This window comes from Ursus maritimus, unplaced genomic scaffold (assembly GCF_017311325.1).
Source record: "Ursus maritimus isolate PB19 unplaced genomic scaffold, ASM1731132v1 scaffold_1, whole genome shotgun sequence".
Taxonomy (NCBI): Eukaryota; Metazoa; Chordata; class Mammalia; order Carnivora; family Ursidae; genus Ursus; species Ursus maritimus.
This window is the reverse complement of record NW_024423343.1, coordinates 55,336,413-55,355,686: the sequence shown is the minus strand read 5'-3', so window position 1 is coordinate 55,355,686 and position 19,274 is coordinate 55,336,413. Positions and strand designations below refer to the sequence as shown.

The following is a 19,274-nucleotide window of genomic DNA, read 5'->3' as shown; positions in this document are numbered from 1 at the left end:
AGCTAAAGCGGTAGGTAGAGGAAAATTTATAACACTAAAACATCTATAAAAGTGGGTAAATCTAAAATTCATGAATTCAGCTTCCACCTTAAGAAACTGAAAAGGAAAAGCGAATGAAACCCAAGATAAACAGAATAAAAAAACTGAAGATGAGAGAATACCTTCTTATACCTCTGATACCCAAACCAGACAAAGACATTACAAGAAAAAAAGAAAAAAATACTACAGACCAATATCCCTAAGGAACATTGATGCAAATATTTTTAACAAACTCTTAGCAAATCAAACCCAACAACATATATAAAAAATAAAACACCATGACTAGGTCAGATTTATGCCAGGAAAGCAAGGTAGTCCAACATTCAAAAATCAATCAATGTATTTCACTACATTAGCAGACATTAAAACAACAACAAAAAAAAAACCTAAAACCCCATATGAGCATCTCAATAGATGCATAAAAAACATTTGATAAAATCCATCATCCATTATTGATAAAAATGTTCAGCTAACCAGAAATTGAAGGGTACTTCCTCAACCTGATAAAAGCTATCTATGTAAAACAAAGCAACAATAATCCCTACAGCTAACACCATGCTGAATGGTGAAAAGGTAACTGCTTTCCTCTTAAGATCAGCAATAAGGAAGAAGGTCTGCTTTTGCCACTTCTTTTTTTTTTAAGATTTTATTTTTAAATAATCTCTACACCCAATGTGCGGCTTGAACTCACAACCCCAAGATCAAAAGTCACAAGCTCCACCAACTGAGAGAGCCAGGCTCCCCTGCTTTTGCCACTTCTATTCAACATTGTGCCAAAGGTTCTAGCTTGTGTAATAAGCCAGAATGAGAAATAAAAGGAACCCAGATTAGAAAAGAAGAATTATATTTATTCAAAATGTGATAGTCTATGGAAAATACTATAAATCTATTTAAAAACTAATAAAACTAATAAGTTTAGCAAGATTATAGAAGACCAATATACAAAAATCAATTGTATTTCTATATATATCAGCAATGAACAACTGGAGATAGTAAAACAAAGCCATTTGCAATAGGCTCAAAAATTGGAAATAATTACATACACATTTAACCAAGAAAATGTGTAAAACCTATATACTGCACACTAAAAACACTGCTGAGAAAAACTGAAGATCTAAATAAAGATACACTGTGTTCATGTATTTTATAAACTAGGCAATATCAGAAGAGACAAATGGAGAGTGGACAGTGGAAGAATAACCTAGTTTTAATTAATGATTTACATCATATAAAAACATTAACAACAAAAATAAAGAGTTATGAATTGTAACTCCACAATCTTTGAAAACTGAAAGAACTGTTTGTAGGAGATACTCCGAACTAAGAGACAACACAGAAGGCAGCACTGAGAAGAAAGTGAGAGAACAAAATTAATCAGTGATGCTTGCCTTTGAAAAGCAAGGCAGGATGAACATAAGAATAAGATGGGCAGCAATGAAGGTTTACATGGAGACCTCATAGAAGACTGCAACAAAATAAGGTCTTGTTGGATTAAGTTTTACAATATAAGGATACAAGGTTTTCAAAATGATTGTGACAAAACTTTAAAGTACTCAAGAATGGGTTTGGAGTAGCAATACTATATTAATATTTTAAAGGCTAATAAAAAGAGATCTGTTTTGTAAATAATCACAAACCTAAAGGTTGTTACCATCTAAAAAAAGGCAAATGATGTCAAAATCGTAGTGATTAATAAATGAAATTTAGGTTCTAGAATAAGTTCTTTGTATAACAAACCAAGAACATTTTTCAGATTTCACCAGATGAGTTATTGGTTTACTTGTATTAACAACATTCAATCAATTGTGATCAAAAACTAAATTTGAGTGCACACATTAAGTGTCATCCCTCATTACCAAATTTTCAACTTGAATAAGTATGCCAAATTATAATCTTGAAAGCATTTTAAGTCAAATTAACTTATGCTGGAATATTTTACTTCTGTATGTTCAAAATGAGAATGTCCATAAACGAATCTGGATATATAAAACAACAGATTTCATAAAAATATCTTAAATGCTATGCATGCTAATAATTTTTAAAATAACACATCTTTATATTTATGCTGTTATAGATAACGATAATTAATACAAACATCAAGAGCAATCATTGTAGGAATACTGGTCATTTTTACACAGCTTGGCAAATTATCAAGTACCTGCTGGTTATTAATTTTCAAACATATGGGAGCCCTGTGGTAATACACATTAAATTAATTCTCTTCCACAAATATGGCATAATGAAAAAATGAATTATTAATCTTCTCTATAAGAAATCATTTAACTCACTCATATTTTTGGCAATGTACAACTTAAATAGTCCTCTACATGGAAAATGAATTAAAAACTTCAGTAAAATATGTTTCATTTTACATGATCATGAAATTTAGGCCATCGTTCCCTCTATAACCCTATTCTTATATGTGCAATACAGTTTTTATCACTTTATACAAGTTGCTAAACTTTTATTTCCTTAAAACTTAGATACACAAATGTATATAATTCATGCATTCTCACATAAAAAGAAAGTTCTTCCATTAAACTACTAAGAACTTTACAAATCATGGGTATCTCAAATCAATCAAATAACAACAGAAAGATAAATAATTTTCAACCGATTTAATTTTCTCAATTTCACAAAATATACGGCTACCTTAAGTGACATCATTATATGTCAAGTTAAGTATTTTTTCAATAACTACTCTAAAAGTTATGATTTATATACATTTCATTTGTAGCCAGCTTTAATTTGTTTATAAATTAACAGTTTTCTAGTCTTCTAAAATGTTATGCTCCTTTTCTTTGAAGGAAAAGCAGGAAAAAAAAAAAACTGTCATAGTAACATTTAGATTGCTTTTATTATATAAGTGCCGTGAATACCTGATATCAACTACTGACTAGCCTCAAAATCATTATACATTATATGTTAGTAATTAGTCATGAAATACCAAAGTAATTTAAATTAGAATTAAATATCCTAAAATAAGATAAATAATTTACTACTATATTCAAGAATCTGACATGGAAATTTATATAAAATAATGTAATCTGCTGAAGCAGTAGACTTCCATGTCCCATCACGCTCCAAAAGAAAGCTGCAGGGTAACATAATCTATTACACTCCCAAAAGGGGATCTTCCCTAGAGATCTACCACACTGAAAAAAGAGAATCCAAAGAAATGAAATAGAAAAGGCAGTTGTTAATTTAATAGAACTTTATGCTAAAGTATCTGTCAGAAAATAGTAAAGTTCGACAGCTTTAAATAAAAGAAAAATCTACCAGCCCATATTAACAATAACAGTATTGTATACCACAATGCAGAAAAAGTCTTCCTGGAACATGTTGTCATGTTTAAAAATATATGTGAAGAGTTTAGCAAAAAGCATGCATACATTCCAAAAGTGTTCTCTTCCATCCCCATTTTATATAAATCTGGAGCCATTCTAAAGCTGAATATAAAAAGATACGCTATACCATTGACTACAGAATACTACAAAGTTTTATTGCCATTTAAACAAAGAAGCCATAACAGTTAAATGAGCTCAAGAAATAGGTTTCAGTATCACAAGGTGCCAGCTGTAAAGAGTTATGGCTAATTGAATATGGAACTCCTGCTTAATCAGATAACTGCTCTGCTATTTCCAAATGAAATGCCATTTCCATACTGCCTGAAAATGGCCCGTTTTATTGGTAACCAGAGAAAACAATATAAACTGTAAATAACATTAAGTGCTCTGTTTACCCATTCCAGGCACTGAAGTAGCAGGGGATCCTAGACGTCTTGGTAACACATTTGATGACAGGGCTGGAGTAGCAGTTCTTTCTGGGGGTCCACCCGGGGCTGAACTGTCCTTTGGTGGTCCAGGAGATACTGGAACTTGTGGAGGAGGGCCCTGGCTAGAGCTGGCTGGTGTCGGAGAAAGGTTTCTCTGAGCTGCAGTTCGCTGACGAATCTCTGAGAATAAGAATTAAAAAGCGTATGTTTTATTTAATATCCATATTAGCCAATACCACAAAATGATTTACATTTAATAAAGTTTTGTAGCACTAGAAAGCATCGTAACATCAAAACTTCTTGTAATAAGAAGTTTATAAGATGTAACTTCGAAAACTAACTATAACAGAGGACTCCATTTCTGACCCTACACTTCCAACTGCATATATTTACACAAAAGCCTTGATCTAAGTTTATCTACAGATACCACTTTTCAAAATAAATTCAAATAAAATAAAATCATCACCCAATTATGTGTCATGTCTTTTTATAGTAATCCTTCTTAATTTATGATAAGGGAAAGTAAGTTTATCAGAATTTGTGAAAACTCTGATGAAAATGGCAGATTTGTTTCTTCAAGATAAGCAAAATGTTAACTCTACGAAATGAGTGAATAAGTATATTCTGGAATTATCGCATAATTTATGAGGTATTTAATCTAAGTAGTCACAGAAATGCTGAAAAAGTAGTCTTTACTATTAGATACTATTCCCAATCTCCTTTATACTCTTACTGTCTTTTTGGTAATTTTCTTTTTGCCAATACATTCAATAAAGGAAAACTTCCACTTTGCATAAACATTATTATTATAAATAAATCTTATCTTTTAGTTGCAAAAATTACAAAATTTTCTGTAACAGGGGCTGGTAAATATGCCAAATCCAGGCTCCCCCCACCCCTTTTTGTAGTTTTATTAAAATGTGACAATGCTCTTATGTTAGTCACCATACAGTATATTCTTAGTTTTTGATGTAGCGTTCCATGACTCATCGTCTGCGTATAACACCCAGTGCTCCATGCAATATGTGCCCCCCTTAATACCCATCACCAGCCTATCCCAATCCCCCTCCCCTCTGAAGCCCTCAGTTTGTTTCCCAGAGTCCATAGTCTCTCGTGGTTCATTCCCCCTTCTGTTTACCCCCCCTTCATTCTTCCCTTCCTTCTCCTACCAATCTCCCTGCTATTTCTTATGTTCCATAAATGAGTGAAACCATATGATAATTGTCTTTCTCTGCTTGACTTATTTCACTTAGCATAATCTCCTCCAGTCCCTCCATGTTGCTGCAAATGTTGGGTAATCGTTCTTTCTGATGGCTGAGTAATATTCCATTGTATATATGGACCACATCTTCTTTATCCATTCGTCTGTTGAAGGGCATCTCGGCTCCTTCCACGATTTAGCTATTGTGGACAACGCTGTAATGAACATTGGGGTGCATATGGCCCTTCTCTTCACTATGTCTGTATCTTTGGGGTAAATATCCAGTAGTGCAATTGCTGGGTCATAGGGTAGCTCTATTTTTAACTTCTTGAGGGACATCCCCTGTTTTCCAAAGTGGCTGTACCAACTTACATTCCCACCAACAGTGTAAGAGGGTTTCCCTTTCTCCACATCCTCTCCAACATTTGTTGTTTCTTGCCTTGTCAATTTTTGCCATTCTAACTGGCGTAAGGTGGTATCTCAATGTGGTTTTGATTTGAATTTCCCTGATGACAATGTTCTTTTGTTTATATATTGTCTATGGCTGCTTTAGAAGAGCTGAGCATTTACAAGAGATCATATGGCTGTCAGAGCCATTTACTATATTTACTATCTGGCCCTTTACGGAAAGTTTCATGATCCCCTACTCCATAACACAAAATTCAATTCTATTATTTCCCCTCCCCACCAATATCTTACTTGAATGTTGATGGTAAGATCTCAAGTAAAGAAGTGCTTATTGCTTTTTAATTCTATATATCACCTTAAATTATCACAAATCCTGAAATAGTAGGCTGAAACCAAAGATGTTAAATTTTAACTGGCATGACTGGTAAAAATGCATACTTCCAGAAGCAAAATATTTTAAATTTGGACTCTATTTGACAGTTAAAGATTTTCATGAAGAGTTCATTGCGACTAAAAGTACAGCTCTAGCATCAGGTTTCAGTTCACTACAATCTAGCAGAAAAGTTTGGTTAGAATCCTGGCTGTAGCTTATAGCATTACATGACTTCAGATGGGTTAACGTCACTAAACCTCTCTTCTTTATCTATAAATTTAGGATAATAATATTAACTCATAGAATTGTTATAAGGATTAAATGATGTCTGTATTGATAGCTCACATTTATCGAATACATAATATTTCAGATGACAGCGTTTTCACACAAAGTATCTTCAAATGACCAGTTAGTGAGCTGTAATTACTAAGACCAACTAATTTTCCTCTGGCTCTTAATTTAGTCTCTAACTTAGCCACTGAAATAATAAATTACAAGCAGATCATCATTATATAAATGGAACTACCTTTATATCTGGCTATTTTCCATGCAGTTTATATAGAAATTTCCAGATTTTATCTGATCTAATTATATCCTAATATCTCCTGCAAATTAGCTGGTTACTTAATTATCTTTTATTCACAAAGAACACCTTAACAGGTGGTTACACATTGGGGAAAACCATGAAATGCTGCAAAAGGTATTAGGGGCACCCGGCTGGCTCAGTTGGTAAAGCATGCAACTCAATCTCAGGGTTGTGAGTTGAAGCCCCACACCGGGCATGGAGACTACTTTAAAAAAAAAAATGCTGCGAAAGATACTAAGATCAATGAACTTACATTAAGATTTGATCATTCAAATTAATTTTTAAAAAACAAGGCATCAAATACTGTAAATCATTTTTTAGCCAATTTTCAGGTAAAACATAACTCCAAAAAATGACATTTTTCTTCCAGATAAATAAAAGTTTAAAATATATCAAACTATATTAAAAGTGGTTATTATTCTTTCACTTCTTGAACAAAGACTTGAAACTGCTTTCTCTGAATGTACATCTACCCTGGGACAATTAATTAAAGTACCTTTTTAACATACATCCCTCATATCACTCACGAACTACTGAAAGTTGAGGTCTATAACTAGCTGGGTTAAAAAAGGACACCATGTCTAGCATTCCATGAAAAAGATGTGGCTTAATAATTTCTGAAACTAAATTTAGACAAAAAAAGGAGAAAAGTGATACAAAAGAGTCAGGAAAGGGAGAAAACATACTTTCCTTGTTTTCAAAGGAAAAGCAGGTAACAAAGAGTTACAATATCAATAGGTGAAAATAGCAATACAACACCAAATCTATATTTGGTACGGTGTTATGAAATATTCTTGTAGTCCCAATTTTAACATCTAAGATATGTCCACTTCTAGTTATTTGCCATTCACAAATGCTTTGTATTATAACTATTCTAAAAACTTTCTGGTATCTAACAACGTATTATATTGGTTATGTTTAACATCTCCTGCATTTAAATGTAAAACACCATCCCACAAAAAAGATTTACCAAGCATTTCGCATCAATTTGTTAAAGTATCATAAGTATTCCGTAAGTTCAATTCTTGACTGGAGGATGTTTCAACATCTTTATCAATGATCAACCACTGATTCAATAAAAATTACACCAAGTATGAGTACATGTCTATATTTTTAAATTCAAAATGAAGCAAACAGAATCTAAATGAGATTTAAAACTTCTATATTACAATAAACAAAAGAAAACAAAGTTTAAAATAATGATAAAACGGCACTTGGTAGCTCAGTCGGTTAAAATAATAAAACAAGATAGTTGTTAAAAAGCATAGACTCTGCCTGAAATAAGTTAAAGACAAATACCATATGATTTCACTCACATGTGGAATTCAAGAAACAAAACAGATGAACATGGAGAAAAAAAGAGGCAATCCATAAAACAGACTCTTAACTATAGAGAACAAACTAAGGGTTGCTGGGGGGGTGGGCAGTGGGAGGGTGGAGACGGGTTAAATGGGTGATGGGGATTAAGGAGAACACTTGTGATGAGCATGGAATATTGTATGTAAGTGATGAATCACTAAATTCTACGCCTGAAACTAATGTTACACTGTTAGTTAACTAATGTTAACTAACCGGAATTTAAATAAAAACTTGAAACTACAAAGAAAAAAAGAGCAGACTCTGGGATCAAGCTGTGTTGATTCAAATTTCAGCTCCACCCTGTTTATTAGATGGACAAGCAGCCTCTTCCAAGTTGATGACTAATTTCAGTTCAGCTTCCTTATAATAGGAATACTTACCTCTTAACAGTTGTTGTAAAGATTAAATGAGATAAGCAATACAAAGGGCTTAACCAAAGCACAGGTACTTAACAAGTAGTTAATAAGCAAAAACTATTAGAAGTAGTATTCATCTAAAGGTTCCAGAGATCACAATAAATCAAAAGCTAAGCAATCTAGAATTTCTAAAGCAAAAATTAAAATGTGGATACTAATGTACAAATTAAATGCTTTCCTAAACTCATTTGTGAACTTATTTAAATGTGTAAATTCACAATTTATGCAAAAACTTAAATCTGTGACTCTAGCTTGCTCTTAAATAATTCTTAAGATAAACGTTCTATAATACAAATAATTCTCGATTTATCAGATTTTTAAATACTGATTGTTTACATACTTGTAGAGGGTTTTATCTTTGTTTTGGTATTAAGCTGGAGTGGGAAGAATACCACACTACAGTTAGGAGGTCTGGATTTTCATCCTAGCCAATACCACCGGTTCCTTATGCAAAGTAAAAAGTCTTTTATCCACTCTGGGTTTCAAATTTCTTTAAAGAGTGTTGGCAAAACTACAAAGACAATCCTCATATTTTCCCTAGCACTGGTCAAAGGTTTTACCAACGTTACATCCAGTTCTCAGCCTCATAAGAAAAAGCACCAAAAAAAGCCTTTGAATGATTCACATATGCAAAAGTGGAGATTCTTAAATTTAGGGTGAATTTGGCTCTTTATAAGTGATTATTAAATGTAGTTAAGTGAGACATGGGGATATAGCTTCAGGAGAGTTTCTATTTTTAAATTTATATAAATTCTGGTCTCTTTTGTTTAAATTTATATGATTTCCTTAAATAATCAAAATAATAAAGACCATGCACCTGGTATATCTTCCTTTTACTTTCAAAAAATTTTCTAAGGTCTATATTCACTGTATCATCTTCTACGTAACCTACTCATAATAAGCTACTTTAAATTCAGCCTCTACCCTACTTCTCTACTTAAACTGTTTTCTCGGGGCGCCTGGGTGGCTCAGTGGTTAGGCAGCTGCCTCTGGCTCAGGGCATGGTCCCGGCGCCACATCAGGCTCCTCTGCTGAGAGCCTGCTTCTTCCTCTCCCACTCCCCCTGCTTGTGTTCCCTCTCTCTCTGGCTATCTCTCTCTGTCGAATAAATAGATAAAATTTAAATTAAAAAAAAACGCTAAATAAAGAAACAGAGAGAGAAAGAGAGGGGGAAAAAGAAAAGAGAGAGAAAAAGAGGGAGGGAGGGAGGAAGGGAGGAAGTTAGGAGGGAGGGAAGGAGAGTGGAAGGAAAGGAAAGGAAAGGAAAGGAAAGGAAAGGAAAGGAAAGGAAAGGAAAGGAAAGGAAAGGAAAGGAAAGGAAGGGGGAGGGAGGGAGGGAAGAAGGGAGGGAGGAAGAAAGAAAAGAAAGAAAGATCTTGTCCAACATTTCACTCCTCGACCTAACACAATCTGTTTTTTGTTCTCCTTCTTAGCTACCACAGTATCACTTACCACTGAAGGCACCATTGGTTTGGTTACCAACAAACTTACCACCATTACTGTTACAGCTACTCTTTATCAAATCCCTATTATCTGCCAGGAACTATAATAGGTGCTTAATGTGAGTTTACTAATGTCGCCTAATATTAAGACCAACTCTTTGAGAAAATTCAAACCCTCAGTTTTCAAAAGAAGAAACCAAAGCTCAGAAGCTAAGTAATTTGTCAAAAGTCTCACAGTACATAAGAGATAGAGGCAGGATACAAATCCCAGTTTTCATTACAACAACTCTGGACAACTCTGGACAACCCTCAACTTTGTACAACCTATCAGATTCAATGACCTCATTCGTCTCCTACTAAACTTGACCCTCTGCAGACTATGACAGCAGATGCCATCCCATCTACATTTCAACGTTCTAGACACCAGGTTAGTTCTGCTTTTAATTCTAATCATGCCTTCTTTTTCCTGAGTTCCTCCTTTCTCCTTCTACCCTTAAATGTTAATGTTCCCTGGGGTTCTGTCATAGCCTTCTTACTCTATTTTCTTTCCCTGGGCAATTTCACTCAATCCCATGGTTTGAAGAACTATCATCTATACGTCCCAATGATTCCTAATCTGTACCTATAACCTTAACCTTTTTCCTGAGTTTCATATAAAATAATCAATTACCTATAAACCATACCACCTGGATGTCACTTGACTCAACAAAGCCAAAAGCAAATCCATTATCTTCTACATAAACCTACTACTCAAATTCTTACGTTTCTTACCTTGCTTAAGACACTAACATCTAACCAGTTGCCAAAAACCTAGGTGATATCTGGACACCTCCTCCCACTCCACACTATCCAAATCTAGTATCATCAAATCTTGTCAATCTACCCTTAAATCTTAATTATCTTTTAAATCTCTTCTTTTTCAACTCCTTTGCCACAACTTTATGTAGTTCAGGCCTTTATCTCTTTTCTATATTAGATAATATCCTAATCAATCTCCATGTCTTCAGCCTTGCTCTCTCCAATCCTTGCTCCATATTACAAAAAAAAAAAAAAGTGTTCTAAAATGCAAAGCCTCCAGAGGCTTTCCGTGTTGCATTTAAGATAAAGTCCCAAACTCCATAGTGTTGCATACAAAATACTTCATAATTATCCCTCCCTCACTAAAACACTACCTCCCTTTTTCAGGCACATAGCACTATTTGCAGTCCCTCAAGGTACCAACTTGTTTTTCTCTTCTTATCTTTGCATGTGAAGTAGACCTGAGAGTCCTTTCCCAATGCACTCTCAAAGCAAATTGTTACTAAAATTTATAATGCATTATGATTTGTGCCTACCTTCACTGCAGTCCTTAGTATGTTAAGATTATTTACATGTGCATACTCCTTTGAACCAAGAGCTCCTAGAGAAAAACTGCATCTTTGCAGCCCCAGGATTTGGCAAGTAACTAGCATAGAGCTTAATAAACATCTCTGAAATAACTTTACTTTCCTCTTGCATTTCAATATCAAATTTCCAACTGCCTATTACCCAACTTAGATGGTGTAGTAGGCAGAATAATGGCCTCCCAAACATGTCCACATCCTCATCCTCAGAACCTATAAATGTTATGCTACATGCAAGGGGAATTAAGACTGCAGACAGATTTAAGATTGTTAATCAGCTGAATATGTGTTGCCTGCTACACTGAGACTTTCAGCCTAACTTCAGATCATACAAACAAGCTACCTACAAGCAGAAAATATGCTAATCATATATACCACTTGCCAGCCTTTAGTTTACTATTTTGTTCTCCTGCTTTTTAAATTAAGAATACATTTTGCTTATATTATTTATAACAAATAATCCAATTTAAAAATGAGCAGAGGACCTAAGTGGACGTTTTTCCAAAGAAGACATATAGATGGCCAAAAGACACATGGAAAGAAACTCAACATCACTAATCATCAAGGAAATGAATATCAACACACAATGAGATATCACCTCACACTGGTCAGAATGGCTTAATAACAAAAAGACAAGCAACAACAAGTGTTGGCAAGGATGTGGAAGAAAGGGAACCCTTGTAAACTGTTGGTAGGAATGTAAATTGGTGCAGTCACTATGGAAAACAGTTTTGTGGTTCCTCAAAAAAATAAAAAATAAAAAGTAGAAATACCATACAACTTCTACTTCTGAATATTTACCAGAAAAAAACAAAAACACAAATTTTCTGAAAAGTTATATGCATCTTTATGTTCAATGCATTATTTACAATAGCCAAGACATAGAAGCAACCTAAGTATCCATCGACAGATGAATGGATCAAAAAGATATGATATAGATAGATACACACACACACACACACACACACACACAATGGAATATTACTCAGCCATCAAAAAGGATGAGATCTTGCCATTTGCAACAATATGGATGGACCTAGAGGGTATTATACTAAGTGAAATAAGTCAGACAGAAAAAGACGAGTTACCATATGATTTCACCTATATGTGGAATCTAAAAAAAACAAAACAAATGAACAAACAAAATAAAAACGGACTCATAAATACAGAGAACAAACTGGTGGTTGCCAGAGAATGGGGGCGGGGGGGCAAAATAGGTAAAGGGGATTAAGAGACACAAATTTACAATTATAAAACAAAGTCGTCACAGGGATGAAGAGTACACTATTGGGAATATAGTCAACAATACTGCACTAACTTTGTATGGTGACAGATGATAACTACACTTAGTTTGGAGAGTCTTTTGTAATGCACACAATTGTCAAATCACTATGTTGTATACCTAAAACTAATTTAATGTTGTATGTCAATTATACTTCAATTAAAAAAGAATATGTTTTGTTTTATAGTTCCTTATCTCAATATTTACTTTTTTTCATCACCTTGATGATTTATTTCTACTTTGACTCCTACCTTTCGACTTTAAACAACCTATACCTTGCAGTTCACCAAGGTCCCATTTCGTAAATCACTACTCTACAACACTTAAACAAAATTCGTTAATTCTAAAAAAAAAAAAGTCTTCTATTTCCTTCAACTCAACACATTTACTAAGCAACCACTATGAGTAAAGCACTACTGAATGGAATGCAGAGTTGCATATAGAGGTGGCAAGCAAAGATACACAAAATCATGAAACACCAGGTTAAGTGCCATAAAAAAAGGAACCAACAAAGTACCATGGAGGGGCCAAGAATGAGGAGATTAAAAACTCAGTAATGGGATGCAGGAAGGGTTCATGGTAATGGTGGCATTTAAGAAGAACACTGAAAAATGGTTGGGGATCTAAATGCCTTTGTTACCTGTACTAAGGAACATGTGGCAGTTTTAAAATACAGGTCCAAAATTTGCCTCCCATCAAATGGGGGAAGGAGGATGTCTATGTCTCCTCCCTCAATTCTTGCTCTGTTACTGTTTTACCAAGAGAATATAGGTGCCCCAGTTTTCAGGACTACTCTTTGTCTCTTGGGCTGCTTGCTCTTAAAACCCAGCCACCACGTTGGAGCAAGTCCAAGTAACCCATAAGAGAAGTCTATGTGGAGAAAAACTGAGTGCCAGCACCAACTTGTTAGCCATGTGTATAAGACATCTTGGTAGTATATCTTCCAGGCCCAATCAGGTAACACCAGGAGATGTGAGGCAGAGATGAGCGATCTCTGCCAAACCTTGCCAACACTGCAAATTCATGAGCAAAACAAATTAATGTTGTTCTAAGCCACTAAGTTTTGGGGTGGTTTGTTCACACAATAGATAACTGTAACACTATAGATACAACACTTAAGAACACAAAAAAGTGAATTTACTGTTTTGCCAGTGTTTTCCAGATTTTCCAAATCAAACGTACATCTCAAAAAACAGCAAAATATGAAATATCACTCCCTTTGTTGTCAAGATCAAAAAAGATTAGTGATTTCTACTTTAATCTTCTATATATGCCACAGAACACAAGTGAGTAAACTCTAAAAACCTACTTAAGTTATAATCCATTTTCTAGAGCCATTAAACTTTTCTGCAATACTTATTGATTTCAAATTTAGCTGTGGGAGAATACAATTGACTTTTCTCTTGTTAATTTCATTAGTAGAGATGCAGGGTTATGTATAAAGGTAAAAAAGAGTGCATATGTAGCTCCTTTTTGAAACACATATAGGAGAGTCTATTAAGGATTTATAGTCAAAAACTAATCCTAGAACCTTGCCATTAATGATAACTGCACCCTTTTCAAGTTCAAGCATCCCACTCTGAAACCACAGTTACCTTTCCAGATTAATTCCTCTATTATTCTTTCAACTCCAAGAGGATCTATGATCCATTAGTTATTAAATAATTACACTGTTAGAAAGTAAATATTTTAGGCTTGCAGACCACATACAGTTTCTCTTGCATATTCTTATTCTTCTTTGTTATTTTTTAGAACGCTTTAAAAATGTAAAACCAATTCTAAGGTCAAGAGCCGTATAAAACAGGTCTTGTAGTTTGCAGACCCCTATATTAATAATACCAACACCTCTGACTGTCCATCATGTCCTTATTTCCTCTCATGTCCTTATTTCCCTCATGATGATCTTAGATTCCTTAATACATTGTTATAATCACTCCCCTGTGAATAATTTCACCTCCCCTGCCCCTTTATCACTTTATTTAATCCATTAGGTAAAACCCCAACACTGGTTAAGACCAACTCTCTTCCTACTCCACACCTGTACCCATACAGCTAAACACAACTGGAAAACATGTGCAACCATGCTTTATATTCATTGACTGTCAACTAACTTACTTTTTTTTTCTTTCTTTCTTCCCTTCCTTCCTTCCTTCTTTCTTTCTTTCTTTATAAGTAGGCTCCACACTGGGCGTGGAGCCCAACATGGGCTTTGAACTCATGACCTTGAGTTCAACACCTGAGCTGACACCAAGAATCGGATGCTTAACCAACTGAGGCACCCAGGTGCCCCAAATTCATGACTGTTAACTTTAAGTGGACATCAGTGTCCCCTGGCATTCCCACATTTTCCTAATCCATTTACTCTCTCACTCCCCTAGAGATTTATTTTATATATTCTCTTCAGGCCCCCAATAACATCTTCCCCATTCTCACTCTCATTAAGAATACAGATACAATGAAAAGACAATTCCCACCACTTACCTGTATCTGCCCATGTTCTCTGTCTTCACTCCTTACTACTGATGAACTATGCATGCTCCCATCAAACCTAACTCCCACACTTGTACATCAAATCCCACCCCTTCTTGCCTCCTCATCAATTGTGTCCATTCTCTCCATCATCAATTATTTCTGGTCTTCTAGGCCATTCCCAGTAGCATACAAACATGCTATTTCTTTCATACAACAAGTTCATCCACATACACATAATGCTTCCCCATCCACTCCCTCTTATTCAAAAGAATAGTCTCTTCTGTCTCCAACTTCTCTACTCCCTATTTTCTTAAGCGCACTCTAATCAGGCTCTTGCCCTCATTCCTCCACCAAAACCATTATTTTCAAGATCACTATGGACCTCAACATTGTTAAAATCAATATTCAATTCTGAACTCTAAACTTAATTGGCAATGTTTCTCATAGGTGACCACTACCCTGAAACACTCTCTTTAGTTAGCATCCAGGACCCCACATTCTCCAGGGTTTGCTCTCACTGACCACTTCTCAGTTCCTCTTTATGGCTCCTCCTCATTACTCCCAACATCTTAAGGTTAGAGTGCTCCACGGCAGCCTTGGTCCTTTTCTCTTTTTTCTCCACATTTACATCCTTGGTAATCTCATCCAGTCTCATTGTTTTAATACAGTCCACATATTGATGATACCCAGATTTATATCTCCAAGCCAGATAATTCCTCTTTGCCAGACTTATATTCTATCATTTCCTTAAAATATCTACTCGAATGTCTGGCATCTCAAATGCACATGTCCAAAATCAAATCCTGTTCTTCACCACATCATCTCAAACATCCCCCCCTTCCCCAAAAAGTGCTCCTCATGCAATTTCTAACATCTTGGTAAATGACAACTCTATCTTCCCAGTTACTCAGGCCAAAATCCTAAGTTATCTCTGATTCCTCCTTCTCCCACCCTATATCCAATCCACCAGGAAATCTTTTGGGTTCTAACTTCAAAATATATACAGAACCTGACTTCTTAAACCACCTCCACTGTTACTGAACCAAGGTCCAAGCCAAATCAATGCTATCCTAGATTACTACAATAGGTTCCCAAGTAGTTTCCTTCTTCTACGTTTGTTCCCTTTACAGACTCAACAGAGTAACCTTCCCTTTAAAACATAATTTAGATCACGTCAATCCTCTGCTCAAAACAAAAACCATTTTTTTTAAGTAATTGAAAACTGAAATTCTTACAATGGTCTATACTCCATAAGGCCCTACACGGCATGATCCTTTTTTTCCTCTCTTACTGCCCCTCCTATTAGTCTCCCCATTGTTCATTCCAGTGCAGTCATACTGGTCTTGTTATTTCCACAGCAATCTGGGCATGCTCTCTACTCAGCCTTTGCACTTGCCGATTCCTCTGTCTGCAATGTTCTCCCTTCAGATATCTGCATGGCTCATTCCCTCACTTCTTCCATAACTTTGGTCAATTTATCAATGTGGCCTTCCCTGACAACTTCTTCCTCTCCCACTCCCCCTGCTTGTGTTCCCTCTCTCACTGGCTGTCTCTATCTCTGTCAAATAAATAAATAAAATCTTAAAAAAAAAAAAAAAAAGAAAAAGAAAATTACAGTGGCAAATACCATTTTTTCATTAAATCCAAATTTTGTTACTTTTTTTTTTTTAAAGTAGACTCTACACGAAGCATGGAGCCCAACACAGAGCTTAAACTCATGACCCTGAGGCCAAGACCTGAGCTGAGATCAAAAGTTGGACACTTAACTAACAGAGTCACCCAGGCACCCCAAACTTCATTACTTTTTAATCTACTAAGGACAAAGCCTTCCCAACTCTCAGTCTATGATTCCTACAGAACTAGAATAAATGCTAAACACCGAAGTACCATATCATTCTATTAAATGTAAATATGTATACATACACATTTATCTGCCTTTTATGTTCATTTATTCCTTCGTATCAAATAATAACACTATTTTCTAAGATCAAGGTCATGAAAAACAAGGAGAGTCTGAGAAACTGGCACAGCCAAAAAAGCCTAAGACATTTCAACTAAATGTAATGCAGTATCCTGGATGGGATCCTGAAACAGAAAAGGGACATGAGATAAAAAACTAAGGAAATCCGAATAATCTATGGGTTTTAAGTTAATAACAGTGAATCAATATTGGTTCATTAATTTTAACAAATGTACTATGTTGATGTAAGATGTTAATAGGGAAAACTTGGTACAAGGGTATATGGGAATTCTTTGTACTACCTCTGCAATTTTTCTGTAAATCTAAAAATATTCTAAAAGATTATTAAAAAGGAGGAGATGGTCAGGTTACTATTGTGTTCAGTAAATATCACACTCCTTTTAGTGCTAAATCTAAGCAAATCGAAGAATATTATTCTCAAATTTTATAATCAATCTCAGTATAATATATATCATTAACACTAAGTAATAAAAAATAAAAGATATCTTCTATACATGAATCACAGTTCTAGTTCAGCAATCATGCAAGAGTGCTAGTAAAATATATATATGTACTTATTTTACTAGCTCTCTTGCATTATATATTATACACACACACATGCATACACACACACACACACACACACATATATTTTATACTTTTTCCCCCCTTTCTATTTCCCACCAGTTCAGAAACAGGTAAAAGACAAAAAGGGAAGAAAAGAGAGGGAGAGAGGAGAAAGAGGGGAAGGAAGGAAGGAAAGAATGAATGAACAATGGTTCAAGCAAAGACATTAATATTTGACTAAATTCACAGGAACACAGAACTTAAACATAAATACAATGTATGACTAAGTCACCTACAAAATGATAAGAACCTAAAAGAGATCTGAAAAGATTAAACAAGAAAACTCAATTATAATTCTCAAAAAGTAGAATGAAGTTGAGATATAGTTTAGAATTTTTTTAAATAAGGAAAAAATTCCGAACACCAATTAGTTACTACAGACCTGGAAGAACTAGTAATACTAGAACAGGACACTCCAGAAGAAATATTTTTTAAAGAAAAAAAAAAAAGCTTATAAGCTTAAGGTCAGAAACTATATTATATTCTTCTCTGTATTCTCCATGGTGTTTGCACTTAAGAATTATTTAAAACGTTCTTTTAAGTAAACAATTTATTTATATTATAGCTAAGGGTTAATTCTCCCTAAAAGGATATCCAAAAGCAGTGCCACAGGAATCAAGAGCACAGAGACAAGCAATGGTTTTTCTGTAACTACAATATGATATCAGAAGGAAAAAATGTATTTGGGTTTCAAAGCTTCTAAGGAAAAATGAATTTAGATTTTTCAAGGAAATTACGTTGCCTAAATATTAATAAGTACTTAAGAATGTCAGTAAAGAGGTCATATGTCTTTTCTTTACGAGAGAAAAGAACAGATTATTTTAAGTAACAGCAAGAGCTTTCTGCAAAATACCACATTTAAAAAATATATTTCCTAAAGTTATTTTAAAAATATTTTTGAAAAGTTAGTGCCAGTTATACAAGGGACTGTAAAAATTATAGAACCCTGGCTGATACACCACTCTTTTTAAAATTACTAGAAAGTATAAATTATAGAAAAATTTGAATGGATTATGTAGGCAGGAGTTTCAGAGCAAGTATCTAATTTATTCTAATCATATGTAAACTTTTACATGCATCAAAATTTCAGGCTCATATTTCTATAAACCAAATCCTACTCATAGAAAATGGGAGTGGGTGGGATTCTTCCCATATAGCCCTGCCAATTAGAAAACCTAAAACTATTATGGCTTATTTAGTACCCATGGTCCTTGTGAACATTTATAAAGAACTGACTTCTCAAAGTTCTAAATGTCATCCTAACATTATAAACCAAGCTATAAGGGGCGCCTGGGTGGCGCAGTTGTTAAGCATCTGCCTTCAGCTCAGGGCGTGATCCCAGCGTTCTGGGATCGAGTCCCACATCAGGCTCCTCCGCTAGGAGCCTGTTTCTTCCTCTCCCACTCCCCCTGCCTGTGTTCCCTCTCTTGCTGGCTGTCTCTCTCTGTCAAATAAATAAATAAAATCTTTAAAAAAATAAATAAATAAAATAAACCAAGCTATAATTCTGATGATTAACAGGAATAGAAGTTTAAATTTTTAAAAATAATATATTCTATATTGCAATAAAAGCCTTATAAACTATATTATTATATTCTAGAGAAGAGAACAAAGAGGAAAGCCAATACAAACTCAAAAATATCTTTTCACATGTTAGAATTACTTCATGTAGCCACTTAAAATAATGACTTTTTAACTTTTACATAATATTTAATGATATAATAGTAATGGCTTAATAATCTGGTAATATAACCTCAAAAAGAAAGAGTTAATGTTATTATATGGCAGTAATTCCAATTTTTTCTAAATTATTAGAAATTCAAAATTTCTAAATTATCTTATTATCCTAAATAAAAGTGTTCTTAGAAGAAACTTCAAGCTTGACAACAATCTTCATTAAATTCCTCAAAAACAAATCATAAAAATGTAAGAATTTTCTTTTTTTAAAAGAT

General features: G+C 34.4%; 1 protein-coding gene across 4 annotated transcripts in view; it reads right to left on the bottom strand.

The window, feature by feature from the left end:
* LNPK (lunapark, ER junction formation factor) overlaps positions 1-19,274 on the bottom strand; it is an 80,900-nt gene that overhangs the window by 17,579 nt on the left and 44,047 nt on the right. For all 4 annotated transcript variants that reach the window (XR_005838340.1, XM_040643576.1, XM_040643589.1 and 1 more), the window contains exon 9: positions 3,782-3,994. Coding sequence is in view for 3 of the 4 variants with exons in the window: in XM_040643576.1 (XP_040499510.1) it covers positions 3,782-3,994 (213 nt within the window). In the remaining variant the exon portion in view is untranslated. The remainder of the gene's footprint in view (positions 1-3,781; positions 3,995-19,274) is intronic.